This window comes from Pyrgilauda ruficollis, unplaced genomic scaffold, assembly GCF_017590135.1.
Source record: "Pyrgilauda ruficollis isolate IOZ18807 unplaced genomic scaffold, ASM1759013v1 scaffold72, whole genome shotgun sequence".
In the NCBI taxonomy this organism is placed as follows: Eukaryota; Metazoa; Chordata; class Aves; order Passeriformes; family Passeridae; genus Pyrgilauda; species Pyrgilauda ruficollis.
This window is the reverse complement of record NW_024529044.1, coordinates 504259-531982: the sequence shown is the minus strand read 5'-3', so window position 1 is coordinate 531982 and position 27724 is coordinate 504259. Positions and strand designations below refer to the sequence as shown.

Genomic DNA, 27724 nt, shown 5'->3' with positions numbered 1-27724 from the left:
GGGCGGCAGCGGCGGGAGCGCGCCGCTGGGGGGCGCGCTGGGGACGGGAATATCGGGATGGGGATAAAATATCGGGAATGGGGGTAATGGTATCGGGAACGGGGATAAAATACCGGGAATAGGGATAAAATACAGGGAATGGGGGTAATGGTATCGGGAATGGGGATAAAATACCAGGAATGGGGATAATGATATCAGGAATGAGTATAATAATATCGGGAACAGGGATAAAAATACCGGGAATGGGGATAAAAATATCAGGAATGAGTATAATAATATCGGGAACAGGGATAAAAATACCGGGAATGGGGATAAAATACCGGGAATGGGGATAAAATATCGGGAATGGAGGTAATGATATCGGGATGGGGATAAAATATCGGGAATGGGGATAATGATATCAGGAATGAGTATAATAATATCGGGAACGGGGATAATAATATCGGGAATATCGGGAAAATAATATTGGGAATGAGTATAATAATATTGGGAAGGGGGATAAAAATATCAGGAATGGGGATAAAATAGGGCATGGGGATAATAATATCGGGAATAGGGATAGTAATATTGGAAATATAGGGAGATAATAATGTCAGGAATGAGGATAATAATATAAGAAGTGGGGATAATAATATCGGGAATGAGAATAAAAATATAGGGAATATAATATAGGGAATGGGGATAACATAGGGAATGGGAATAACCAGGAATGGGGATTATAACATAGGAAATGGGGATAATAATTTAGGGAATGGAAATAACTGGGAATGAGGACAATAATATTGGGAATGGGGATAATAATATGGGGAATGTAGGTAATATAGGAAATGGGGATGATCTAGAGAGCTGCATTTGCACCCTGGGATTGGCATTCCTGCTGCTCCACCCAGCTGGGACACACATCTGTCACCAACACCCCCTGGGACCGGCCAGACCCGAGCCCTGCACCCCAAATCCCTCCTGGGCCACAGCCTCCCCCGGCCCCACAGAAGGATCCTCACACCACAAAGTGTTTCTGCATTTATTTTTTATTAACCATTTATTTGTCTGTAATCGTTTTTACTCTCACATTACAATCGTGTGGGGGTTTTTATATATATTTTATTTTAAACTTTATTTTTGTAAAATAAATAGAGATAAGTGAACTTTTAAGGTAGGACGCTCTCCAGATCCCTGGTTAAACTCTGTGATCCCATGATTGAATCTCTGCAGCAGACCTGTGGAAGCACAGCCCACACACGCTCAGGTAAAAGCCCAACAGCCCAAATTCCTTAAAATCCTCACCCTTCTGGACGTGGGGCTGCACCAGAGCCAGGCAGGAGCAGCAGCTCCCACCACGCCAGGAATGTCCTGTTCCTTTCACAAATACACTGATAGCAGTTAAAAATCTATTGTTTTTGAAGCTGTGAATGTTAAGGGGTTACGTGAGATCCCAAACTCTGCTTCCACCCCCGCGGGCAGCCCGGGAAGAGGCACAGCTCTGTTAGACCATAATTAACTTTGGGTAACTTACAAGTGGGTTTTTAGGTAGTTTTTTTGAAGTTTAAAGCCTTTGATTCATTATCCTGGGATGTGATCCCTGATGGGGACAGTGCTCAGGGCACCGATGCTTGGGGACCTCTCCAAGGCACAGTCCCTGAGCCTGTGGCACCTCGGGGTGGCCTCAGCACACAGGGACACGGTGCCAGGGCCAGCAGCAGCACGGTGGGCACAGGGCAGAGGCGCAGCCAGGGGCAGCACAGCACACAGGGGCTCTGAGCCTTCCCTCACTGTGTTCCACCAGCACAGCACACAGGGGCTCTGAGCCTTCCCTCACTGCATCCCCTCAGTTTGCTCACAGAGGGGTTCTCAGCCTTCCCTCACTGCATCCCCTTTGCACATCTGGCAGGATGTTCTGAGCCTTCCCTCACTGCATCCCCCTGCACAGCTGGCAGTTCAGAGGGGTTCTGAGCCCTTCCCTCACGGCATCCCCTCAGTTCACTGACAGAATGTTCTGAGCCCTTCCCTCACTTTGTGGAGCCTGCAGATCCCGTGGCACTGCTGGGGGAACTCTGGGAATTCCTGCAGTGAGTTCTGCCCCTCTGGAAGGAAACCTGTCCCTCGGCTGTGCTCTCCTTTCCCACACCCATCTGCAGCCCCAGAAGGGACTCCAGGGGACAAAACATTCATTATTCACACGAGGCAGGTGCAGAGATGGAGCCGGCCTTGCTGGACAGCTGGGACGAAGGCGCTTTGCTCAGAGCTGCCTTCCTCCTCCTCCTCCTCAGCCGTTCCCCGTGCCCAGGTGCTTCCCTGCCCGCTTCCCCAGGGGCGGGTGAGCCCCAGCCGTGGTGTGCAGCTCCCGGTGCCCAAATCCTGGCCTCTCCTGGGTGCCCAGCAGCCGTGGGGAGCACAGGGAGCCCAGGGTGGGCCCTGGGCAGAGCTCGGTGGCTCTGCAGCTCCCGGTGGCACAGGGACAGTGGCAGCAGGAGGGGCAGTGCCTGAGGTGCCCCCAGCTCCCCACGGGCTTGGGTGGAACGTGGTGACACCAGTGACGTGCTCCAGGCTCGTGGAGATGTTGGAGATCTTCGTTCCCTTTCCTCCCTCATCTTCCTCACATGCAGCTTTACGGTGTGGGACGTCCTGCCCTGCTCTTGTCATCTCCCTGAGCCCCTTCCTGCAGGATCCCTGCCTGCCCAGGCCACCAGGTCCCCATCTGTCCTTGCTTCCAGTGGAGAGCAGGCTGCAGGCAGGGAAGAGGAGGTTCATGCTGCCCTGCCTCCCTGGCAGCTACATCCCATGCTGGGGTGGCTGCCCTGGCCCAGGAATTGGGTTTGGCACAGGGTTGGCAGCAGCTGGAGGGTCCTGTGGAGCTGGAGGTGAGTCCTGACAGTCCTTGAAGAACCCACACTGCAGCAAAACAAGGAACAAAGACTAAAACAAGACCCTTCTCAAGGGCGTTGCCTCATCCAAGTCCTTCCAAGCTCAGGAGCCGTGTTTCTGACAGAGAAGCCAACCACTGGAAACAAAAATAAATGTTCCTTTTCTGTAGCTTTGAGAGGATATAGCTGGAAAACAAAACAAAACAAAACCAGGAGATTGTCTCTTCCCCTTGTCAAACCCATCAGTAGCTAAGTCAGAAGAACAAATGTTCAAGTTATGGGGTGCAGCAGCAGCCAACACGAAACATTCAAGTCGATGATTTCTCTATGTACAGGAGCCCCGCCCCGGGGCCGCTCGGGGCCGGCGCCGTCATCTGATCCTCTTCTCCACCGAGTACACCGAGATGTAGAAGTCATTGCTGCCGACGGCCAGGTGGGGCTGCGGGAGAGCACAGCGACAAACCGGCACGGTCACACCTCGGCCAGGCTGGGAGAGCCCCCCGAGACCACCCAGAACCGCCCGCGACCCATCCCCACCCTGCCCGCCCGGCTGCTCCTGGGGCGCCCCAGGGACGGGCACCCCAAACCTCCCGGGGCAGTTCCAATCCCTGAGCACCTGTCACCCTCACTTGTAAAGATTTTCTAAGACTTCTGATGTTTACATTCTTGTAGCAATTTCTCACACGCTTTCTGTAAATAACTTATTGTTTTGCATTCTTTTATGGAAGAACAGAAATTTGATGGACTGTTGGTTTGTCCAGTGTCATTGGAGAAGTGGCACTGCCACCTTCCAATCCACTGTCACCTTTGGAAATCTATAAATGTTAGAATCACAAAATAAACTCCCCCTTTTTACCTTAAAAACAACAGCATGTTCCTGTCCTGTTTTTTCGTGTCCTATAGTGACAAGCACCCTTTCCATGGAGAAATTCCTCCTGATGTCCACCCTGAACTCCCCTGGCCCAGCCTGAGGCCGTTCCCTCTCCTCCTGTCCCTGTTCCCTGGGAGCACAGCCCGACCCCCTGGCTGTCCCCTCCTGGCAGGAGTCGTGCAGAGCCACAATTTCCCCCTGAGCTGTCTTTTCTCCAGGCTGAGCCCCTTCCCAGCTCTCTCAGCCCCTCCTGGGGCTCCAGCCCCTTCCCAGCTCCCCCCTGTGACCGACCCCAAGGTCCAGGTGTGCAGCAGTGACAGGCACAGGTGACAGTGACATTCAGCAGGGACACCCAGCTGCTCCACGGCTCTGCAGGAGTTATAGGCCCATTTCAGCCTCAGGGAAAAATTATGGGCACTATTAGTTGCCAACTGCCAACATAATTTCTCTAAATGACTGCAGATCTGCTCGTTAGGAGCCATGGCTGGGCTGAAAATGAGAATTTCCTGCAGTGAGGGGACCTGGCCCCACCGGACAGGGCTTTGCTTTGCTTATTTAAAGAGCAAACTGCTCTGCCCATCACATATTAAACATCTGTGAGCTGATCTGCAGGTTTCTAAAATAACCCTTGTAACTCCCCCCTGTTTTCCCATCCATTCATTATTTTTTCAGGTTTTCCAGCTCCTCCATTATTCTCCTCCCTGGGTGAGCAAAGTCCACTACACAGAAGGGACCTCCCTCCTCCTTGAGCAGCAACCAGACTCTCTATGTGACCACTGCAGAGCCCCTCAGCTGTGACAGACTCCAAAATCTCCTTTTGTTCTGCCTCATTCCAGCTGTGACAGACTCCAAAATCCCCTTTTGTTCTGCCTCATTCCAGCTGTATCAGCTCGTGCCTTTAATTTCCGCAGCTCTCCCGTTTTCCTGAGGCAGTTTTCTTTCTGCCTGCACAGCACCAGCCTTAAGTGAGAGCAGCCCAGTGAGGCGCAGCTGGGAGTGACCAAGCACAGGAATTTGGGAGTGTGAGCCCGCACTGCCCCTGGCACCTCGGACAGCTCCCGAGGCCCCGCGATGGGGCTGCAGCTCGGCTGGAAGGGCTCAGCAGCTGCAGCCCGGCCGAGCTGGGCTGGGACAGCTCCCCTTCCCCCTGGGGCAGCCTCGGTGGCAGCCCCCCATGGCAGCAGGGGTACAGACCCAGTGAGGATGGAAGGCCAGGCAGCTGATGGCTCCCACTCTCTGGCCCATGAAGCCGTCGTAGTATTTGATGTTGTTGATCAGCTCCCCGTTCCCGTTGTAGATGGCAGTGAACTGGTTCATGGAGCCACTGCAAGGGAAGGGACACAACTGGAGTCACTGGGAATGCTGGGAGGGGACAAAACGGCTGCTGCAACCCCTGGCTGAGCTGTATGCCAGGCTAGGTGCAGCCATGTCCCTGAGTGGGAGAGCATTAACTGGTGGTCACTGGAAGCACAGTGAGCTGTGGTCACCTGGGACAGGAAAACACAGAGAACAGATGCCCAAACATACCCAGGGCAACCCAAACAGGCTCCAGGCCGTGTGGCTGTGGAGCAGCTGCTGGTCCCCAGGCAGAGCCCACAAATACAGACACTGAACAGGGACCCAGTGTCCAGGGCTCACTGAGGGATAAAAAAAGGGAAAAAACTCCTGAGCAGCAAACACAGGAAGGAAGCTGCACTGCTGGGGTGGGATTAAAAACAATAGAGCAAACACCACCCCAAGAATGATGTCCGTGGAGACAAATCATTCTCTCCAGGGATCATGGAATGGTTTGGATTGAGAGAGATCTTAAAGCCCACTTTGTTCCACCCCCTGCCATGGCAGGGACGCCTTCCACTCTCCCAGGCTGTTCCCAGCACCATCCAGCCTGGCCTGGTACACTGCCAGGTATCCAGCTTCTCTAGGCACCCTGTGCCAGGGCCTGCCCACCCTCCCAGGAAAAATTTCGCCCAGTATCCCACGTAACCCTGCCCTCTGGCAGTGGGAAGCCATTCCCCTCCTCCCGGCACTCCAGGCCCTGCTCCCTCCCTCTGATCCCCCTGGAGCCTCCTGTGGGCTCACTGCAGAGCTGCCTGTGCTGCAGGGGGGGCAGCAGCACTCACCAAGCAAACAGGTTGGCCTGGGGGTGGATGTCGAGGGCCGTGAGCCCCTTGACGATCTGCAGCACCTTCATGGACTCGGGCATGCGGGGGTCGAAGAACCGCACGTCCCCGTTGACACTGCCAACACAGAGCCACAGATGAGGCTGGCACAGCCCCCCAGAGTCCCCAGAGCTACAGGAAATGCAGCTGTAGGGCTGCCCATGGGCCAAGCCCCTCCATGGGGCACTGGGACAGGGAACACACAGGGCTGGCATCCCAGCAGGGCCACGATCTGATCCCACCCACAGCACGTTCTGTGCTCAGGGAACAGCTGAGAGTGATCCCAAACTGCTGATCCCACAGAGCTGATCCCAAACTGCTGATCCCAAATTCCTGATCCCTCACTGCTGATCCCAAATTCCTGATCCCTCACTGCTGATCCCAAACTGCTGATCCCACATTGATCCCAAATTGCTGATCCCTCACTGCTGATCCCAAACTGCTGATCCCTCACTGCTGATCCCTCATTGCTAATCCTTCACTGCTGATCCCAAACTGCTGATCCCTCACTGCTGATCCTTCACTGCTGATCCCACAGTGCTGACCCCACGCTGATCCGAAATTCCTGATCCCTCACTGCTGATCCCTCACTGCCTCTCTACTCCTGGCCCATTGCTGAGTGTGCCCCCCCGTTCTGGCACACCCAATACATCCAGCCCCACATTCCTGCTGCTTTGCACAGCAGAAATTGCCTTGAGAAACTGCAAGCAGAGGGGATGTGCTGGTGCCATCTTTACCCCAGGTGTCTGGACACCAGGACCTCACCATGTCCTGTCATTTGTCTTCCTTGGATTTCGCTGCCAGCTGAAGCAGGGGGAGCTGGGAGGAACTGGAAGGGAGGTGGCTCAGCTCCACAGCCCGAGCTCCTCTGACCTTTTGAAGCCCAACATTCCCTCACAGCTCTGCAGCCCCAGGAGCAACTCCCAGGCTGGAAGGGCTCTGAGGAGAGGGGACTACCAGCCCTCAGCCCTGGGCACAGGGACCTGACCCCTGGAGCTGCTGGGGGAGCTTATGGAGAGGAAGATTAAAAATCCAATATGGGAGCTTGACAAATCTGGCAGCTGCATCTCATAATCCCCTGTTTGAAAATCTTAATACATTTTTGCTGGCCCATCCCCCGCCTCAGGAATGTTCTGAATCCCAGAAAATTATGTTTTGTTTCCATTTTCTAATCAAAAGAAAGAGGCTCTTTGTGTGCAAACGGTGGCTTTGTGACAATAAATTCTGTTCTGCTGCTCCTTAATGGCCAAATCAGTACCTGCTGCTCTGGCTGCAGTATTTACCAGGCAGCAGGGATGGATTTAGGGAATTGCACAGGAATCCTGCCCAGGAACGTGCCTGCCAGATGCACCCTCCACCTTCCTCCTCTTGTTCTCTCCCAGATGTCCCCACAAAGATGTTGGCAGTGAAGCCCCTCCACCACAAGATATTCCACAGCCAGTTCCTGCTCCCCTCCCTTCCCTCTCACACCCCTGGTGATTCCAGCTCCTTGTTCACCCCCAAACCTCCCCAGCAGCCTCCCAAGGAGAGCTCCACATCCCTTCTGCCTCCCCTCCACCCAGTTTGGAGCAGGAATTAATCACTGAAGCACATCTTAAACCCCAGAGCTTCACCCTCCCAGCTGCTGGAACAGCAGGGCCAGAACTGGAAGGGAAAATCAAACTGTGAGTGTGGCAAGCAGCCCCAGGAGAGCAACCCCTGTACCTCACACTCATGATGTTGCCCTCGGGGTGCTTCTGCAGGTAAGCCTTCACCACCCAGGCTGTGTGCTCCCGGTAGGTCATGACACGGCTGGGGACAAAGGGACACTGTGAGAGGAGGGAAAAAGGGAAAAGGGAAAAGGGAAAGGGAGGCCCTGGCCCGGCAGGACTCAGTTACCATTCGCTGAGGGCCATCCTCCTGTCGAAGACGCGGATGGAGCCGTCGCCCAGCCCCGCCACGATCAGCGAGCGGTGGGAGTCACAGGACAGGCTGGTGACACAGCTGTCAGCTCCCGTGGGAATGTCCTGGACAGACACACACATACACACCACCGTCACACAGCTGGACATGTGGATGTCACAGGACGGAGAGAGAGGAATGGCAAGCGTTTCTCACAGCGGCTTGTGAGAACTTTGGGGAGTCGTAAGGATGTGGTAACTTGTCAGTATAAACAATCTGCAGGTGGTGTTTTTCTACTTTGTCCTTCTGTTCTTCTCAAGGACAGTGTGTGAGGAAGGTGTTTTTGTTAGCCAATCAAACAGAATCCATCGTATCACTCTATATAAACCACATGGTTCTCTTGAACAAAACCTCCTTTGCTCTTTCTACAGTCCTGCCTCCCTCCTGTCCCTGTGTCATTCTCTGTGCAAGAGTGACATGGACACACTGAGGATAGGTGACAGCAGCCAATGCTCACTGATGGACACCCCCTTTCATGGGGGGTTCAAAGTTCTCGTGCTTGGTTCATTGGGTTCCTAACACTGCTTGGCTCACTGGCTGCTAGATGTCTGCCTGTAGGATTGAGTGGCACTGGCTGGGGCTTCTTGTTTGAGATCCTACCTATCATTGTCTTACCTGGGGACTTGTTTACTACTATTTTTTAATGAATTAAGCTGGGAGCTGGGGTCTGTCATGGCCAATTTTATCTGCTCAGCTCACAGACCTGCTGTAGCTGTGACACACAGCTTCACTCAGGGCCCTGAACCAAGGTCCTGCCCCATCCCCATCCTCATCCCCATCCTCACACCAAGCTCTGGTGCCCCTGAGCCCCAAAGGGACACTTTGGCCCCTGGCCCAGCCCCAGAGCAAGCCAGGCAGTGCTGTGCCCCCTCCTGTCCCTGCTGTGGCACTTGTGACAGGGACACCCAGCCCATCTCATTAGAGATTTGTGCTGGGAAAGGGACATGGGACAGGCAGCTGTGCCACTGCACCACGCTGCCACTTCCCCCCTTTTTACTTCTGGAGGCAAAATAATTACTCAGAATAATCCCTGTGCCTGTTGGGAGGAAAAACACTTTGTTAAAACCAGCAAAAAATGCTGAGCAGCACTGCAAAAGCAGGAATGACAATGATGGAATGGTCTGGGTTGGCAGGGACCTTAAAGCCCCTCTCATTCCACCCCTGCCCTGGGCACACTTCCCCAGCCCAGGCTGCTCCAGGGCTGAGCAGGAGCCCATTCCACACCTCAGTTCTGCTTTTGCCCCTGTGCAGGCTCACCCCTGGAGCCGCTGGGCTGAGCAGGAAGAGGCACCAGGCCTGGGGCTGCTGCAGCCTCTGCCCACCCCCAGCTCCTCCTTTGAAGCAGCAACACTCAGCAGAAGTGCAAATGAAGCACTCGTTCCTCCAGCTCCAGAGTGCTTCCAGAGGTGTGGGTTTCTGTAGTTCAAAGAGGGAGGCACCTTTATCTGCCTCGATTATCGCTGCTCTTTGTGCTGATTCTCACTTTCCCAGTCACAGAGGCAGGAAGTTCCAATCACTTGAATTTCAACACCCAATCTTTGCAATTAAAAAAAGAAACAACATGTTTTTAGATACTTTCGGTGCAATCATTAATCATCATCATTTAAAAGATTTTCGCCTCCTGAATTTTGCCGCTCCCTAATTTGCATAGAAAAAATAATATGTGAAAGTAATTAAGATGAACAGAGGCTTAATTATCCTGCATCGCAGGGTCAAAGTGTCGCAATTAATGTTCATCCAAGGGTAATTAATTTCGAGAAGCTTTGAAAACTCCACTTCCTTTTCATTCCAGCATGGTGCCTCCGTTCTCACCGACCACCTGCTTCTCCTTGGAATTTCTGAGGAACTCCCACGTGATGGTGGCTGACGGGGACTCTGGCAGGGCCTCTTCCCTGCTCCATGGCACAGGGGGTGTGTGTGCTTTCACAGACTCTTACACTATTCCAGTTCCCTGCTAATGTGAAATCCAACTGCATCCCAGAGCCCTCCTCTGCATCCCAGAGCCCTCCTCTGCATCCCAGTGCCCTCTCTCTATCCCAGTGCCCTCCTCTGCATCCCAGAGCCCTCCTCTGCATCCCAGTGTCTGCCTTCACATCCCAGTGCCCTCCTCTCCATCCCAGTGCCTGCCTTTGGATGGCACAGCCTCAGCTTCCCCAAGCACTGCTGCCCACCTAGAGCAGCACAGCAGCTGGCAGGAGAGCCCTGGCACACTCCCTGAGTATCTGTGTGATTTTACTGACCTGGGAATGTGACCTGGGGCAGGGAAGCAGGGAAGCAGGGAGGAAGGAGCTCCAGAAGCTGGCAGCTCCTCACAGAGCAGTTCCAGGTGCTCTGGGGCTCTGGGCTCTGGCAGGGAAAGGTGCTGGGCCAAGCAGGCAGCTGTTACCTGTACTTTCATTTCCCGATCCGTGTCCCAGATCCGGATTATCCTCACGTCTCCCGAGGTCATCAGGAGCCCAGTTTCTTGTTCCCAGTCCACCACCATCCCTGCTCCTGAGACACAAGGCAGGGGTGCCAATCAGTGCCAGAAGATTGGCACCCCAGCTCTGCAGAGCTGCACTCCTTGCAGCATCAGCTCTCCTGGCCCGAGTTCCAGACACTGCCAGCGCCAGAGGAAATGCAGAATTACACACACAGACACCCCACACAGCCTCCAGGTGGGACTGAATCAGCTGCTGCTGCATTCCAAACACTGCTTTGCCCCCTGGTGTGAGTGCTGAGAGAAACCAGCAGGGTCCCCGTGGGAGGGGAGCACAACTTCCAGGAATTGCCAGGGCCAGAGCAGTGCCCAGCACCACGAGAACATGAAACGCTGATTGAAGAGACTCAGCCGGTGCCACCTCACCAGCAAGACCTGAGAGCTCCTGGACTGATTCCTCCTTCTGTCAGAAGGGCGTGGGAGATGGTCCTGGCCAAGGAACAGCCAAGGCAGGGCTGCAGTAGAGTGAATTTAACAGCTGGTGGGAGCACAAACCAGTTTGCTGCATGACTGGTGAGGAGGGGAACACCCTGCAGGGACAGCAGCTCAAACACCCTGACAAGAGCTTCTGCTCCTCATCCCCGAGGGCACAGAGCAATCTCCAGGGGAAGTTCAGCACAAAGCCCCATCCACACTGCGTTAAAAACACAAACAAAAACCCCGGGAGCACCACAGGAGAGAACCAGAGAAGAACAGGCTTGGGGTCTGTTTCCAGCCCCTCGGGAGGGCAGGGACAGCAGCAGAATTCCTGCCTCACACAGCAACATTCCTGCTTCTCAGAGCATCATCCCAGCCTCTCAGAGCAGCTGTCCAGCCTCTCCTCCATGCCAGCCCGAGTCTCTGGTGCTGAGCAGTGTTTCATAAGCACCCAGAGCTGGAGGCAGCACCCTCTGCAATGCATCAGGACTGCAGCTCCTGCCCCGAGCACTCGCAGGGCCTTCAGCACCATCCCTGTGTCTCCACTCCACAACGTGCTTGTCCACGAGGTGAAAACGTGCATTTGGCTGGGTCTGCTGCCCAAATCATCCCCAGCAGGACACCTCAGCTGCCCCAACGTGCTCTTTTGTCACCAAAGGGCCACAAGTACCTCGTAGCAGAACATCCACGGTTACAGAGCACAAAGGAAACAGCAGCACATCCTCTGAACACCGAGTTCTCCTTCCGCATGATGGAATGACCTTGTTTTGCACAGCTTCACACAAAACACCCTGCCCCTCTCCCCTTGCTAAGCATCACATCTGATTCCTGATCCTGCCACATCCAGGGAGGAGGTCACTGGTGTTTACTGGCAGTTCCTCACCTTCCTGAAGGAAATTCAGGACTCTGGGCTGACCTGGGAGCCTGGATCTTTATCCTCAGTCAAATGGATTGTTCCTTCAGAGGGCCTGGCAGCTGGCAGGGCTGGAGAGGCAGGCAAACAAGCAGGCAGTGATGGGGATGATAAACACCACTGAAGTGTTTGCATTTGTCAGCTGCTTAGGGCCCATGTGACAGGATAAACGTGGCAGCTGAGATGGATCTGGCCATTTCCATCCCTGGTGGAGTTCAGCAGGCAAAGAGCTCCCAGGCAGCTCCACAGCTCCCAGCTCCCAGAACAGGTTCCTTCTGAGCAGCACCAAGTCCTGTCCAGCTGTGGTTCCAGGGGCTGCTCTGTGCAGGGGCACAGGGAAGGTGAGTTTGGGGGCAGAGTTGGCATTTTTGGTGCCTCTCTTGGTGTGCCTGTCAGGAGTTGGTCACTGAGGATACTCAGCAAGGACACCCAGCTGGGCAGGGAAAGTCTCAGTGAGGGAAGAGACTCCAGAGGGATTACACAAAGGTTGCCATGAGAGACAAGCAGATGGAAAGGACAAGGGTTCACTCCCAACCAGGCTGGAAAAAAGGAGGGAGATGATCACAGAATCCTGGAATGGCTTGGGCTGGAAGGGACCTTAACAACCCCTTCATTCCAGCCCTGCCATGGCAGGGACACCTCCCACTACCCCAGGGTGCTCCAAGCCCTGTCCAGCCTGGCCTGGGACACTTCCAGGGATGGTGCTGGCTATGGTGTGGCTTGAGACCTTGCAGTTCCTGCCTTTCTTATTAAAAATTAAATAGTTCAGCTCAGTTGCTGCTCGCTGGAAGAGGCAAGAGCAGGATTTGGATCACCCCAAAGCAAGGATCTGCCTGGAGGGGGTGGGTGCTGGCTGCAAAGGTGCCTCTGCTGAGCCCTGGGCTGGGGGCTCTGCTCCTGCTGCACCCCAGTGTGGCCTGGCCAAAAGGGGATGAACTGGGAATGCTGAACCAGAACTCCAGCCTGTCTGAAGAGCAGAAAAGCCCTCATACAGAAATGTCAGTCACTTGGAAGTGTGTGAGGGGAAGGAAAGCTTCCTCTGACTGCGAAATGTTCCATCCAGAGCTGGCACTCACAGTATGGAGTGAGACAGAAATAGCTGAACTATTTCTATGTACAAGCATGGCAGAGATGATCCAGGATTGGCTCATGTTTCCATGCTCAATTCAGAGCATTTTGGGATGAGGAGTGAACGTGGGATTGAATACTAACGATCATTTCCTTTTTAATTAACAGAGGTCCTACTCCAGGATGTTACAACTGAGCCTGCAGCCCACCCACAGGGCTTTGGCTGCTGGGCTTGGCACCTGAGCTGCTCCTCACTGAGCCCCTCCTGCACCTCTGAGCACCTGAGCTGCTCCTCACTGAGCCCCTCCTGCCCACAGGTGCTGTCCTGAACACCTGAGCTGCTCCTCCCCAGCCCCTCCTGCACCTCTGAGCACCTGCCCAGCACCAGAGCTGGCTCTCCCTGGCCTGCCACTGTCACAGCTCCTGAGAGCAGCACCCAGGGACAGAGCTGGCACAGGGCAGTGCTGGAGTGCTGCTGTTCCCAGAACCCACGAGCTGCAGGAACCAGCCCTGCACTGCTGCAATGCATCAGGAGCTAAGAGCACAATTTCCCCCTAAGGGATATTATATTCTTAGATAATGAGCAGAAAATCTTCCACAGCTCAGGGAAAGGAATTTTTAAATGTCTGTGGTGGAGGTGGTGGGATTTTTTGGTTTTTGGTTTGGTGTATTTTTTTTTGTTTTGTTTTGTTTGTTTTTTGTTTGTTTTTGAGCCTTTTAAAGCCAGCACTGGCAGGTCTGCATGGCTGAGTTTACCCACACCAGCAGCTGTTCCTCAAGGTAGAACTACCCATGGCTGTTCCCTCAGGATTGCTCTGAGCCAGAAGATTTGCCGGGATGGGACAATTCCATGGATAAATTCCAGTACTACTGTGGTGAAAGCAGCTGCATTCCCAACATCTGCACTGCCCTGGAACGTCAGGGAACGTGGCCAGGCTGTCCTTGGCATTTCAGTGGAGTCAGGAATATCCATGGAACACAACACAAAAGCATCCTGGACTCTGACTGATCATTTTTAATCACGGGCCCTCCTGGTTGAGCAGTGAAGCACATCCCTGCTTTAATTTCCAGGAAGCAGTGGGAGGGTTGGATGACCTCACTCATCATTAATTTCTACAACATCCTCTCAAAAAGTGTCCCCCTCCTCCTGCCAAGGACTCTGCAGTGAGGGACAGCAGGAGCTGGGATGCTGGGAATTCAATTAAAAGAACACAAACCCCTGGAGCTGCCATTTCTCCAGTGATTTTATTGCCATCAAATAATCTGACCAGAGCTGTGTCAGCCCTCGCTGCTGATGGGGGCTCCTGGGAAGGGTGGGAAGTTCCCTGCTGCTCCCTCTGCCCCTTGCTCTGAGGCTGATGCCTTGACCAGCCCCTGGTACAGGCTGAGCTGTCCCCCCTGTCCCCCATCCACCCTGGCCTGGGGCACTTCCAGGGCTGGGGCAGTGTCCAAGCATTGCCGAGGTACTTTGCTGCCAGAAGAGCACCAATTCCACACGTTTTACAGCTCTCCAGAGGGAAGGGGGAATGCTGGTGCTGCCCTTGTCACCAGGAGGGCACAGGCAGCTGGAGAAGGCTTTCATGGTCCTGCCCTGCCCTGGACCCTCTGGAACTGCTCTGGAATTCCCTGACCCTGCTCCTGCCCAGGGATTCCCTGAACTTGCTCCTGCCCAGGGATTCCCTGAACTTGCTCCTGCCCAGGGATTCCCTGACCCTGCTCCTGCCCAGGGATTCCCTGACCCTGCTGCTGCCCAGGGATTCCCTGAACTTGCTCCTGTTCAGGGATTCCCAGACCCTGCTCCTGCCCAGGGATTCCCAGACCCTGCTCCTGCTCCTGCCCAGGGATTCCCTGACCCTGCTCCTGCCCAGAGATTCCCTGCAGCCCAGCCCTGCTAATTTTAGCCTTGGCTGGGGGATTCCACAGCCAGGCAGCAGCAGCAGCCACACATCAACTCTGCTCGCTCCTGCCCCAGCTCCCAGAGCCACAGAGATCTGCTGAACTCCACTAACGAGCTCTGAATCAGCCCCTGCCAGGAGCCTGGCTGATGAATCAGTGCAGACACAGCCAGCTCTGATCAGTCAGCAAATATCAATAATTGATGAACATCCCGAGGTGACACCTCCACCACGGGCGGCCTGGGATGCCCTGACACATCAACCATCTGCTCCCCTCCCCCGTGGGAGAGGAGTCAGGATCCAGAGCCTCACAGACCCTGCAGATTCTGTGGGACAAGGCTGGGGACTTCCTCCACCTTCCCTCCATGCAGCAGAGTGGAATTTGTGACATTTGTTACAGTCCCAGAATCCCAGAAGGATTTGGGTTGGGCACAGCCCATCCAGTGCCACCCCTGCCGTGGCAGGGACACCTTCCACCGTCCCAGGCTGCTCCCAGCCTGGCCTTGGGCATTTCCAGGGATCCAGGGGCTGCTCTGGGCAGCCTGTGCCAGGGCCTGCCCACCCTCCCAGGGAAGAATTACTCCCATGGACCCAACCTACATTTCCCTCTTTCCTCTTTGGCTTATCTCTGCCAAGGGTCCACGATTCTGAGGCTGCTGGGAAAGACTCCCCAGCATCTCCTTTCCACAGGATCTGTACAAACAAACCCCAGTCAAACCCACAGCAGCTTATGCAGGCTCCATTTGGAACCTCCCTCTCATACCCTTCTGCCCAGGGATGCTTTGAAATGTCCCTGGAAAAGAGAGGCTCCCAAATCCCCCCCACCTCCTGTGGCTGCGGGAGCTCAGAGAGGCTGACAGGAAGATTCCCTTGCCCCAGCAGGGCTGTGCCTGCCCAGGGAGCACAGATCCCTCCCTGCACTCCTCACGGCACAGACACGGGGCAGGGCATGGCAGAGGTGAAGCAAAGCTTCCCAGGAGCCACATGGAGCCAGAGATCCCTCAAACCACACCAAACCCCCAACCAACCACCCCACAGAGCTCCTGCCCACCCCCCTGAGCACGGGGAACAGCACAGGGAGCAGCACTCACCTCCCTGCTTGCTTCTGTCCAGATAGATGGACACCCTTCGGGCCAGACCTGTGGGGAGACAGAGATCAGGGGGTGCTGCTCAGGGCCAGTCACACAGAGCAAAACCCAGCTTAAAACAGGGACTAGAAACACCAACTCAAATGGAGGAATGTGAAAGAGAAGCAGCAGCAGCACCCAGAGCAGCACATGCCTCCCTCACTCACTGCAGCACAGCATTTTTGGGAAGGCAGCAGCCTGTGTGCAGCAGGCTCTGGCTGACAGCTCTGCAGGGACAAGGAGCCCTCCTGTGCCCTGCTCCCAGCACAGACAGACAGACAGACAGCAAGGAGCTCCTGGGAGCTGTACAGACCCATGGGAGCTTGGGGCTGCTGCCAGGGGTCAGGGTTTGTGTGCCCACACCTGGGGGGCTGGCAGGGAAGCAGCTGTGCCAGTGCAGCTCTGCCCTCCCAGAGGAAATGTGCAGGTTCTGTGCCTGCCCTGGGCTGCTGCCCCTCTCAGGCAGCCCCTGAGTGTGTCACTGTCCACCTCAGACAACCTAGGGCTGCTCCCAAGCTTCCAAAGGATGAGTTTAGGGATTACCTATTCCTCTCTCCTTCTCTAAGTATGGAAATGGCCCTGAAAGTCAAGTTCTGGCTGTTCTCAAGTGCAGTTCAGAGGTGAGTGTGGCATTATGACACAGGGGAAAAGCTGGGAGAAGAGGAAGGAAATCAATAGTGGGAGCAAACAAACTCCAATAAAACTCCTGAGCTCTGCAGCTTCAAAATGCATCCTCAGTTTTGTGAGGCAGTGCTGGACCACAGCTGTGGTCTTGGCAGCAGATGACTCTGAAGACTCTCATCTCCACGGGGACTTGCTCCACTTAGCTCTTTTGAAGTGGCTACATTTATTTCTCTCTCCACAAACAGATCTGTCCTTCTCTGCTGCCCAATCTGCTGGGAGGGTGGAAGGCAAAGAAAACAGGCCCCAGACTGTTTCAGTCCACAAGGGAAAGAAAAAGCCAAGGGGAAAAAACCTCAGTCCTAAAGAGAACAGATTTGAAAGTTTCCCCAGTCCTGTTTTGGCAAATGGAACCACCCAGCTCTCAGAGCTCTCTCAGCAGTGTCAGACACTGAAAATCCTTCCTGGGTGTCAAACCCTGTCCAGAGTGAGGCACAAGCAGCAGAGGCTGTGCCCTGGCACAGTGCCCATGGAAGGGAGGGCAGGACAGTGGCACTGGGCTGAGGGAGCTCCAGCCCAGCATCCTCCCTGCCCAGCAGCAGCCTGGGGCATTCCCAGCTCCAAGCAGCCAGATCCTGAATCCAGGGATGGGAAACATCACCCAGCAGCCAGCAAAGCTGCTGTTTGTTGGCACAGAGCTCCAGAGTGACGGCACAAAGGGCAACTGCCACCACTCCTGGGCTCGTTGTGCCCGAGCAGAGCCAGGCCCTGCCTGCTCACAGCAGCCCCTGCTGCCACCCTGGAAAGGGCAGGCTCTGCCATTTGCACAGCAGGCTCTGAGTTCCAGCAGCTCCTCATCAGTCCTGGGCAGTGCCCTCAGCAAGGCAGAGCCTCAAACACAGCCCCTGCTCCCTGAGACACAGGGGAGGGGCTGGGGAGAACAACACACACAGGCAGCCCCAGGAAATCCAATGAATAGCTGAAAGAGCTGTGTCAGGCTCCTGGGAAGAACCACATCAGCTCAGAAATGAGAACTGTCAGCTTTTAAGGTCAGGATGAATGATGACGGTCATCTCATCTGACCTCCTGCACAGCACGGGCCAGGCAGCCTCCTCCAGCACTTCCTCATCAATCCCAAAGTGCTGATTGCACCAGAGCACACCCAGGGAAAGCTGCAGCCTTGATTAGAAATATTCAAGGGACACAGAACTACCATTGGAGCATTAGCACCTGATGGGTCTGGGAAGGAGGGAACATCCACCACCTGGAATGCTGCAAAACCTTCTTTAATATCCTAAAACCTCCTTTAACATCCCAAAACCTCCTTTAATATCCTAAAACATCCTTTAACATCCTAAAACCTCCCTTAACATTCCAAAAGCTCCCTTAACATCCCAAAAGCTCCCGTAATGTCCTAAAACAGATTTCAGGGTTACACAAACTGGTTTTCTGGCTTCATCCCATGTGTGGCTGGATGCCAATGCTCCTTTTTACACCCTTTTCTGCCCAGCTTTGCTAAATTCCAAGCAGGCCAATGTCTCACTGTGCTGTCCTTCTGCACGTGCCAGATTTAGACCACACGTCCCTCTGCCACCTCCTGACCCACAATGAACAGGGAAGAACAAGAGCCAAAATTGGAGCCGGGGCTAAAGGAGGTCACAGGTGCCACCCAGAAAGCTGCACAAAGGCTGATTTTCAGCTTCCCCCCAGAAAGCTCAGTGGCACCCACCTCGTGTGGTTGGCAGCATGTCTGACAGCCCCTGCCAGGCTGTCACCATCTCCGGGTTCTTCTCCAGGTCTGCAAAGTTCTTCCACACCCTGATGGCACCATCGTCTTGGGGAGCACAGGGAAAGAACACAAAGCAAAGTCACTGCTGGTGCAGCTCCTGCAGCTCCTTGTGCACCAGGAAGAAGAGGAGAAGCAGAGCTGAAGTCACACAGACCCCAAACCCAGAGTGTCACTTGAACACTTTCTGCTGGAGTTGTTTTCCCTCTCTAATTTACATCCACGGAACCTAACGCTTTGTTCCACTGGAGCTGTTCTGGAAGAGCTTTTCTCCTCCCTTGAACAACACCTGACATGCAATGTCTCTCCATTTCCTTGACATTCATTTTCTCCAGGATTCATCTCTGGATTGGTGCCGAGGGTCACACAAGTACCCACTCAACACAAACAGCCCCACGGAGGCAGCAGCATCAAAGCCCAGCCCATCAGCAGCAAATCTTTCAAGAACATTGTGTATTTTTTTTTCAATTTGCTCCCCATTTGTGAAACTTTTGTGCTAAGAATCAATAAATTGAAAGAAATATGTCCTAAAGGCTCTCTCAGCTCCCCTTCCCCCTCCCTTAATTACACCCAACCTGTACAGTTGAGCAGGGAGCTGGAGAAGCTGTTGAAAACACTCTGAGCGTTGGGAATGGTTCCTTGGGAGAGGAGCAGATCTGACTCACAGCTTTGCAGACCAGAGACTGAGCAAGATCTCCTCATGCATCCCCCTGCTCAGGTGAGATATGGACTGGAGGGAAACTCAGAACCGCCTGAGGGGGTTGGTGCTGAGGCTGAGCCCTGCCTGCTCTGTGTGAACACAGCACAAGGAACAGAACTGCAGCTCCTGCGTTTTGGCTGCTGCACAGTTTCAGCTCTGGACAGCAGCTTTACCCTGCTGAAATCACCAGCTTTACCCTGCTGAAATCACCTCTCCTCAGGTGTGCCACAGGAGGGGGTGACCACACCCATGCAAAGACTCAGATGGGAATGGCTTCAGCAAGTGTTGGACTGGTCAGTCCTTGGAAAGTCTGCTTGAGAGATTTCAGTGCCAGGAAGAACCTGCAAGTCTGAGCCTGGCAACGCCTCCTGAGCTGAGAGCAGGCAGGGCAGGGCAGGGGTGAAGATTGGGCTGGGATCAGTCCATGGAGTGGAGAGAACAGAGTCCAGATCAGCTCAGCTGAACTGGACCTGTGCCAAGGCCAGTGGGACAGTGTCCTGTGTGTCCCTTACCTGTGGCAGTGAGCAGCAGGGAGCAGTCCTGCCCGTTCAGGTACTCCATGGCCGTGATCCGCGTGTACCGAGGGTTCCCGTTGTGGAAGTAGTCCAGCTTCTCCCCCTTCTCCCAGTCCCAAAAACTGGGGGAGGAAGAAACAGCATGTGAGCTTTCAGTTCTCTGTACCAGCTGTAGAGATGCACTCGTTACCCAGTTTGGGATTTCTCCTTTGCAGTTTGGCATCGTTTGATTAATAACACGTCACGGAATCATGGAATGGTTTGGATTGCAATGACCTCAAAGCCCATCCAGCGCCACCCCTGCCATGGCAGGGACACCCCAGAGTGCCAGGGTGTCCAATCCCCAATGTCCAGCCTGGCCTTGGGCACTGTCAGGGATCCAGGGGCAGCCACAGCTGCTCTGGGCACCTGTGCCAGGGCCTGCCCACCCTGCCAGGGCAGGATCTCAACACCTCCACCTGCTGAGAGAGAGCCAGGACAGGGACCCTGCTGTCCTGCTGTGACCCCCAGCCCTCACCAGATGCTGTCCTGCTGTGGCCCATGTCCCCAGCCCTCACCAGATGCTGTGTCCCCCGTGTCCCCAGCCCTCACCAGATGCTGTCCTTGTCAGCCACAGCGATGCAGGGGGTGAAGGGGTGGAACTTCACCACGGAGGGCACGCCTGGGTTCCTGTTGAGGAAGATCTGATCGTCCAGCCGGGAGATGCCTGCGGGGACAGCACCAGCTCAGCTCACCCCTGATGGCCCCAGGGATGGGGTCTGCACAGCCCCAGCTCCCCTGGGCCACCAGGCACCCACCCAGTTCCCACTAGGACACCCCAGCCCTCCCCTCCCTCCAGGAGTTTCTCAGACCCCCCCAGTTTGAGGTACCTTCAGCTCTTGAGGTGCAAACCACGAACAGTGGTGACAAACCCTTCATCATTCACACTGGCAAGCAAGGAGAACAAGCCCAGCCACACCCAGGGAAATGCCAGTTTGTGTTTAGGGGAAAACCAACACTATTTCTTCAAAATACAAAATATGAAAATGCCTTTTTTTCAGTTTAAAATACAGCATTTCACTGTAGCTTGTGGATTATTTATTTAACCTTCCATTTGAGTCCCCTTAAATTTTAGGTTAATTTGCAAATGAAAAATGTATTTTCCATGGAGACCTTAAAATGATGGGTACAGACTTTTCCCATCTTGTCTTCAGAGCAGTTTGCTATTCACAAACAGTGTTGGGACCCTGACACTGCTGGGTTCTGGCACTCTCTGAATTCATCACACAAACCCCTAAACCCAGGAGACATCCATTCAACCCCAGTTTGTTTTAGAATGCATCCATTGAATCTAATTTTCATTAAAAGCTTGTAAGTCTATTTTAATTCTTTTTAATATTTCAAGTTTTCATTATTTTTTTAATGAATAGTGGCATTTCAGTCACTCAGGTCAAGCAACCAAATATGAATACTGTCTAGAAAGAGATTTAACTTCTCCAGGCAAGCATGAAAAATCCCCTTCTTTGTATTCCATCAGATCTCCCAGGCCATCTCCTGGGCTCCAGGATCATTTCTGTACTTCTCTGGTTGATGATATTCTGCAGTTTCCTGACACGAAGCTCCACAGGAGCAGCCTCCCAGTGACAGGGCTGAGCCATGGGGACTTTTCCTTCAGCACACTGGGGTTTGCAGCCCTGTGTGCCTCCAAAAGCACCCCCAGCCCAGGCCTGCTCCTGGGAATGCCACGGGGAGCACACCAGGAGCTCCAGGAACTGTGGCTCCCCAGCCTCTGCTGCTCAGGGCAGGGAAAAACTGAGGGATGCAAATTCCTCAGGGAGCTTCATTAGGTTCCACTTTATTAGAATAAATTCCTGTGCTGAGAGAATTCCAGCCCAAAGCTGCCTCAGAGATTCAGTCCCAGGTTCCTGGGGAGCTCCTGCTGATGCAGCACGGACCTTGGGAGCAGCACACACACAAATATCCCAAATGCAATGGGGTACAAGGAGTAAACCAGCACTTACAGAGCTCAGCAGAGCAGGGAACGTGAGAGACATCCCTGAGGTGTCTCCTGAGCTGGGGGAACAGGTCCAGCAGCTCCACATCTGCCATGACCACGTCTGTCCCACAAACCCCGAGCCTGCAGCTCTGGATTTGACCCTCCAGCATTGCATCTGCCATCCCCTTAACAGCAGAGGCGGAGCTGGTGACCACAGCCAGCAGCAGAGAGCAGAAGGTGGGGCAGCAGCAGGGAAGCAAACACCTGCAGCAGCAGCAGGGAAGCAAACACCCGCAGCAGCAGCAGGGAAGCAAACACCTGCAGCAGCAGCTGCCCTGCCCTCACCAGCCTGAGGGGCTGCACAGGGCCATCTCTAATTGAGACCAAGGGTAACTGGGGTTTCACAGCCCAGCCCCGAGCAGGGGCAGCACTCACCCTTCTGGATGATCTTCTGGGCCTGTTTCCTGACGCGGGCGTTGCGCAGGAAGCGCCACTCGCGCTCCTTGCGGATCTGGCTCTCCAGGTCGTGCTCCTCAGGGATCTGCCAGGACAGACAGACACACACAGGACCAGTGACCCCCAGAAGGGCAGCAGTTGGCTGAGCGATGCCACAGTGGCTCCTGTCCCCTCTGAGTGCTGCGGGTCTGATCTCAGTACACACAGATTTCTCTCTGCTCTCCTCAGCTGAGGAGCATCACGTAGCAACCCTGAGATCAAAGAAGGAGCACAGCCCTGGTACAGCCAGCTCAGAACACACTGAAATCTTTCTTTTCCTGCTAATCCAGGGCTGCTGGCTGAGCAGGGCATGGCTACATTCCCAAATCCCCGGGATGTTCAGGTTCCCACCATCATTTACCAGGAACAGCCCTGTTCTGCTTCCCGGGTCTGAAAACGATGCCCCTGTGTCACCTGGCTTTGATTATATACAAAATTCTCCCTGAAACTGGAGAGTGGCCCTGCAGTCACAGCCACCCTGAGCCATTTGATGATATTTATTCACATCCCACAGCTCCAGGTTTCAGCACTCCATGGCTCCCCTACAAAACCTGTGCTCCAGGCACGAGGCCAGCCCCAGTGCTGCTCCCTTCATGGCTATTCCCACCTTATTCAGGATCAAAAGGAATAAACTCCTGAGATTTCACCCCAGACCGTGGCAGGAGCTATAGATGAGGTGCTTTTCATACTCTAAAAAAATTTCCAAGACTCCCTTGCTCCAAAACCACCCTTGAATCAATTAAGGAGCTGAGCTGCAGGGTTCTGATCCAGCTTCCTTTGGTGCTGGTTGCTCCAAAGGAGTAACTCTTGGAGCAGGAAGACAAATTCCCTACAAAAAAAACCCCTGTTTTCCCTGAATAAGGAAGTCCTTAAATCATTTGTCACTGTTACAAACACTGCCTTCAAACAATGCTATCCTTTGGAAAACAGCTGTTACTGAGTTGGACTTCTGCTTCTGTAAAATAAATAAAAAATAAGAAGCCCACCCTCCATCTTTCCTCCTGGCAAAGAAAAAAGCACTTTATTTCAGCACAACACCTATTAGACAAGCAATGACAAACGACCCCTAATGAAAAGCAATAAACAAACCTGAGCTAAAATACATCAAAGGAATTTGAGAGGGGAGAGATGACACCTACACCTTAATGAAAATCCAGCTTCTCTGGGAATAAATTAAAGCAAGCCCAAGGAAGAGCCCTTGGGCCACGAGTGCAGAGTCAGAGCAGGCAGGGAAAGGCTGTCCTGGCCCCACACCCACCCAGCTGTGTGGCTCTGGGGATCATCCTGCCCGGAGGGAGGAAGGATCCGTGAAAACACCAAGCCCAGCTCTGCTCCCTCCCCTGGCTATGCTCCAGCTGCAGGATGGGGACCATGACAGATCCTTCCAGGATCCCCCAGCCAGGGAGCAGGGAGCAGCTGAACCTTCCCAGCAGTTTTCCTTCTCTGACTGGGTCTCTCCCTCTCCCTGTGGCAGTGGGTGCCAGGAGGGCAGCAGGGAGCCCTTGGCACAAGGCTCCAGAGGTCAATGCAGCTCTCCCTGCTCACCAGCCCTGCAGGATCCCACTCCTCTCCCAGAACCCAGGGCCAAGGCACAGCCCAGCAGCCCCGGCAGGGATTTATCAGGGAGGGCTGCTTATGTAATTCTCACCTTCCAGGATCCTTCCCAGCTCCTGCCTGCATGTTCTGCCAGCCCTGGAAACAACAGATGCTGGCTCCCGCTCTCCTTGCCTCAGGACTTCCTGACAGCTGGCACCGAGGCTTTCCTGCACCCCGGGGCTCCCAGAACAGCCCTGAGCCACGAGGGGCTGCAGGAAGAGGAAAAGCTTCTGCAGAGCCCAGAGCTGGGGCAGGGACCTGCTTCTCCTGGCACAAGGAGAATTTACAGTGCAGCGTTTTCTCTCTCAGTTTATTTGATTAGATAATCAATAAATCAAACCTGGAGTGATGGCTTGAAACGGAGCCCCTGATTTACACTGGAAATTAATCCCTCAGTCTTTCCAGTGATAGCATTCGCAGGGCAAGGTCCATGAAGCACAACTAAATTCATCAATTAAATATGACTAAGATGCACTCACAGTCATTTTATGTTTATTCATTACAGGAACAGTTGTCTTGTCTTTCCCTGTTTATGAAGGCAGGCAGCAGCTCCAAAAGAACGGCTGGAATTAAGCATCAATGTCATTTTTCCATCAGTACTTGGTACACTTCACTCTTTGCCTTTTTCATGAGGCTGAAGCTCCCAAAAGGCAGCAGCCACCAGCCAGGACTGTTCCCTGTTGCTGCAGGAACAGGGACTCCATGGAAACTCAGGCACACCCGAGCTGTCACTCCTGACTTCCAGCCAAGAAACCTCAGAGAAAGTTCTCCCAGAGAGACTTCTCCAGTCCCTGCACACCCAGCAGCCAGTCCAGTCCCAAAGTCACCTACAATTCCCTGTTAGGACAGGGTAACACCTGCAAAAACCTCCCTCTCCTTGGCCTTCCAACGCTGCTTTGCAGAAGGTACAGGGAGATCAATTCTCTCCCTTGTGTGATTAGAAAACACAGATTTTGTTCTCTTCAAGCTTCACCCAGGAATTCACCAGCTGGAATTCCCAGCTCAGGAGCTCCTCCAGAGCCAGGGCTGTGCCCTGCTCCTGCTCTCTGGGACACAGAAAACCCCCCTTCCCATGCCTCCCCTCCCTGGTTACTGTGAATTAGTACAGGAATGCTCCACGTTTTTTATTGCCTCCCCTCTAGAAATTTAGTCTATTTTATGTGCAGGAAGTAGTAGTAAAGCCACTCCCCCACAGAGCTCCCCATGTCCCCACTGCCCCTGCCCGTGCCTGGCTGCCTACTCTGATTTATTTTATTAATAAAGACCCCCCACCTCTTCCCTGGGAAGAGGTTTTTCTTAGGAAGCAGACAAATGATTTTAATAAGAACTAAGAGCTCAAACATCATCTTCCTCCTCTTGTGCTCTGGTCTGGGTTTGAATCAAGACTCTGGAGCTCATCTTGAGGAGAAAAACCCGTGGTGGAAGTCTGGCCAGGCAGCCCAGCCCCACATCCCAGATGTGCCCTAAGGAATCACTCAGTGGTTTCAGCAGAATGGGAATTTCACAGCAGCAGAGGAAGTGTCAGGCAATGCTCCACCGGTGATTCCCTCTGGAAATCAAGAGCCTGCCCTGCTCTGATAGCCTTAAACTTGGGCAATTATCTCACCCCAGCACCTGAATGCTCCAGGGTGATGGCTCAGCCCCCCTCCCGAAGAGGCAGCACTAAAACCACAGCATTTCCTCATTATCCCAGCAGCAGTGCTGGGACACAAACGTCCCTTGTGGGGAGGCATGAATGGAGCCTGGGCACCATCCCTGCCGGGCATGGCAACCCCTCCAAGAGATGGAGCTCAAAGTCCTGACACTTTTGGGCTCCCTGAGACACCCAGAGCACCTGAAAGTTGCCTTTAATGAGGGAGATTTACTGCTCCTTCTGTTTCATACTTAAACCTGAAACCTGAGCTTTGGCTAAAACATTCTGGGAATTTAACAGCTAAAACATTCTGGGAATTTAACAGCTTCTCTTTCCAGTCACTGATATCTTTGCCCATCTCTTAAGAGCTCTGGTTCCTGTTTTTCCTGGAACAAGGTTTCAGTTTCTCTCTCACTTCACACAGAAATAATTTAGTTACCCAAACAAGTCACTTCTGAAGAGACCTGGATGTAAATTTGTCATTACCACCCTTATTCTTCGCTATAACACAACTTCTTAAATTTCTTTAAACTTTAAACCCCAACAATAATGCTCCCCAAGCTTCCCCCAGGCACTCGTGGGCATGCAGCCACTCTCACTCTCTCCTCTGTGAGTTAAAGGAATGTCTGTCTGTGAATGAATGTTCTGTCTGTGCTGGAAGCAGAGCACAGCTCCAAATCCCAGGCCAGAGGGTCTGTCCTGCTGGCCCCCCCAGGGCAGCCTCCCCACACCACTTCTCTGCCTCTTTTACCACAGCCAGGAGATTCAGCTGCAATGTCAGAAAGAAAACAGCATCTCTCATTATCCAGCCTCTCACTGCTCTTTCTGGGAAAAAGTGCCTTCATTATTCCATTTATTTACTTTAAAAACCAATTCATTTTAGCTATAATGCAATTTTCTATATGCAGAGAAGCGCAACATTTCAGATGGAACAACTCTGCAGTGCAACCAGGCAAAACTGGGGGATCTGACACAGAACCTCTCCTCATTCCTACGTTTTCTGTGGGCTGTGCTCCATGGGGAGCTGAGCTTTCCCCCGGGCTCTGCCTGTCCCACCCCCAGCCACCCTTGTGCTCCCTCCGGTCACTGTCACTGACAGAGCAGCACGATGGAAGGAGATCCATTCCTGTGCCTCCCCGGAACAGAGAAGGGAGCAAGGGGAGGGCTGGCAGGGCCCAGCCAGCCCAGCAGGGTTACCTTCATGACGGGCTGGGCGAAGTACTTGGCGCTCCAGTCGCAGAACCCCGTCTGCACCGCGGCCGAGATGAAGCTCTTGTGTCCCACGGCATCATCAGCATCATCAGCTGTCTGTGGGGAGGGAACAGGGCTCACCATCTGCAGGGACACCCCAGGGACACCCCCTGCCCCAGGCAGGCACCAAACCCTCAAACACACTGCCCAGGACAGGGAACTCTGCACAGCCAGCTCTGGGATTGGGGGTTATGGGCACTCCTTGGAAAGGTGCACGTTCCTCAGCTGCAGGCTCTGGGCTACAGCAGCCCCAAGGCACCTCAGGGAGGGCCCAGCAGCTCTGTCCCAGGGATGTGGTGTGTGGAGCAGCGAGGATGAGTCAGGATCCAGACACAGCTCGTGCCAAGGTGGATGAGTGTCTGTCACACAGTACAGGACACCCCAAGGGAAAAGGGAAAAGCTGCTCCATTCCCTCAGGTTTCAGCTTTCAGAAATACCATCCTGGTGCTGCCAAACCCCAGAGAAGGGAAGGTGCTGCTGCTGCTGGTGCTTGTGATCACAACTGTCCCCTGTCGCTGCTCTGTCAGGGCTGGAGAGCCCCGAGGGTCAGGGATCTGACTCTGGGGTGTCACTCAGGCACACAAATGTTTACAGAGGAGTGAGCCACGGACTCTGATTAGACACATTGCTTAGTGGCAGAAGTGAATAATGCCCTATCAAAAGCTGTAAAACACAATTTATCCTGAAGAAAATAAATTAATCAATTTTTATTTGGCTGCTTAGAGGCAGCCAATGTGGATTAGCAGCAGCTGGAAGCGAACGAGGGGTGCACAGAAATAAACCACAACCAACAGAAAGTGGGACAAACCCCAATGGGGAGAAGCTGTCAGAGCTATCAGAGCAGTCTCCTTACCTGTTCTGGGCCTTTGTCAAACATTTTCCTTGTCCTGGGGAACTGGTGGGAGTGGGGGGTGTACTGGACCCCCACGTTGGTGACACTGGGGCGCACGGACGCCAGGTCCCGGCTCACCGGCTGCTTGGGCACCTCGTTGGTCAGGCTGGAGCTGCTCGTGCTCGTGGTTGGAGGGGACCCTCTGAGGGACAGAACAGGGGACAGGCTCTGGGTATTGCTGCATATGAGATTTGCTGTGCATTATGTTCTTTTCACTTTGTTTCCTTCTCACAAGATTTGTGTTTCGCTGTGGTGCTTCCTCTGCAGAAACATCACAGCTCCCACGTCCCCTCCAAAGGCCAAACCCACCCCAAACCAAGAGTGAACTCTGACTGTGCCAACTCCACACTGAGGGGATAAACATCAATGTTCTGCAATCTGTGATGCCTGACCTAAGTCACCCTGACCAGGGACTGCATTTCCATGGGGGGACTGAAGTTCAGACCATTTGAATTTAACCTGGGCCCTCTCTTGGAATCTCACTGGTGCACACTGGGTAAGGGACCAGCAGATCTAACGTGTGGTGTTT

The 27724-nt window shown here is 53.8% G+C and overlaps 1 protein-coding gene across 2 annotated transcripts in view; it reads right to left on the bottom strand.

Moving 5' to 3' along the window:
• Window positions 1-1010: 1010 nt before the first annotated feature.
• The window catches only part of RPTOR (regulatory associated protein of MTOR complex 1), a 98833-nt gene continuing 72119 nt past the window's right edge, over window positions 1011-27724 (bottom strand). For both annotated transcript variants that reach the window (XM_041485668.1, XM_041485669.1), the window contains 13 exons: window positions 27157-27337; window positions 26250-26360; window positions 21764-21869; window positions 19945-20059; window positions 19351-19475; window positions 18082-18186; window positions 15696-15743; window positions 10219-10325; window positions 7770-7897; window positions 7596-7682; window positions 5853-5969; window positions 4927-5056; window positions 1011-3300 (listed from right to left, as the gene is read on the bottom strand). In XM_041485668.1, coding sequence (XP_041341602.1) covers window positions 3232-3300; window positions 4927-5056; window positions 5853-5969; window positions 7596-7682; window positions 7770-7897; window positions 10219-10325; window positions 15696-15743; window positions 18082-18186; window positions 19351-19475; window positions 19945-20059; window positions 21764-21869; window positions 26250-26360; window positions 27157-27337 — 1429 coding nt within the window. In that variant the 3' untranslated portion in view covers window positions 1011-3231. The remainder of the gene's footprint in view (window positions 3301-4926; window positions 5057-5852; window positions 5970-7595; window positions 7683-7769; window positions 7898-10218; window positions 10326-15695; window positions 15744-18081; window positions 18187-19350; window positions 19476-19944; window positions 20060-21763; window positions 21870-26249; window positions 26361-27156; window positions 27338-27724) is intronic.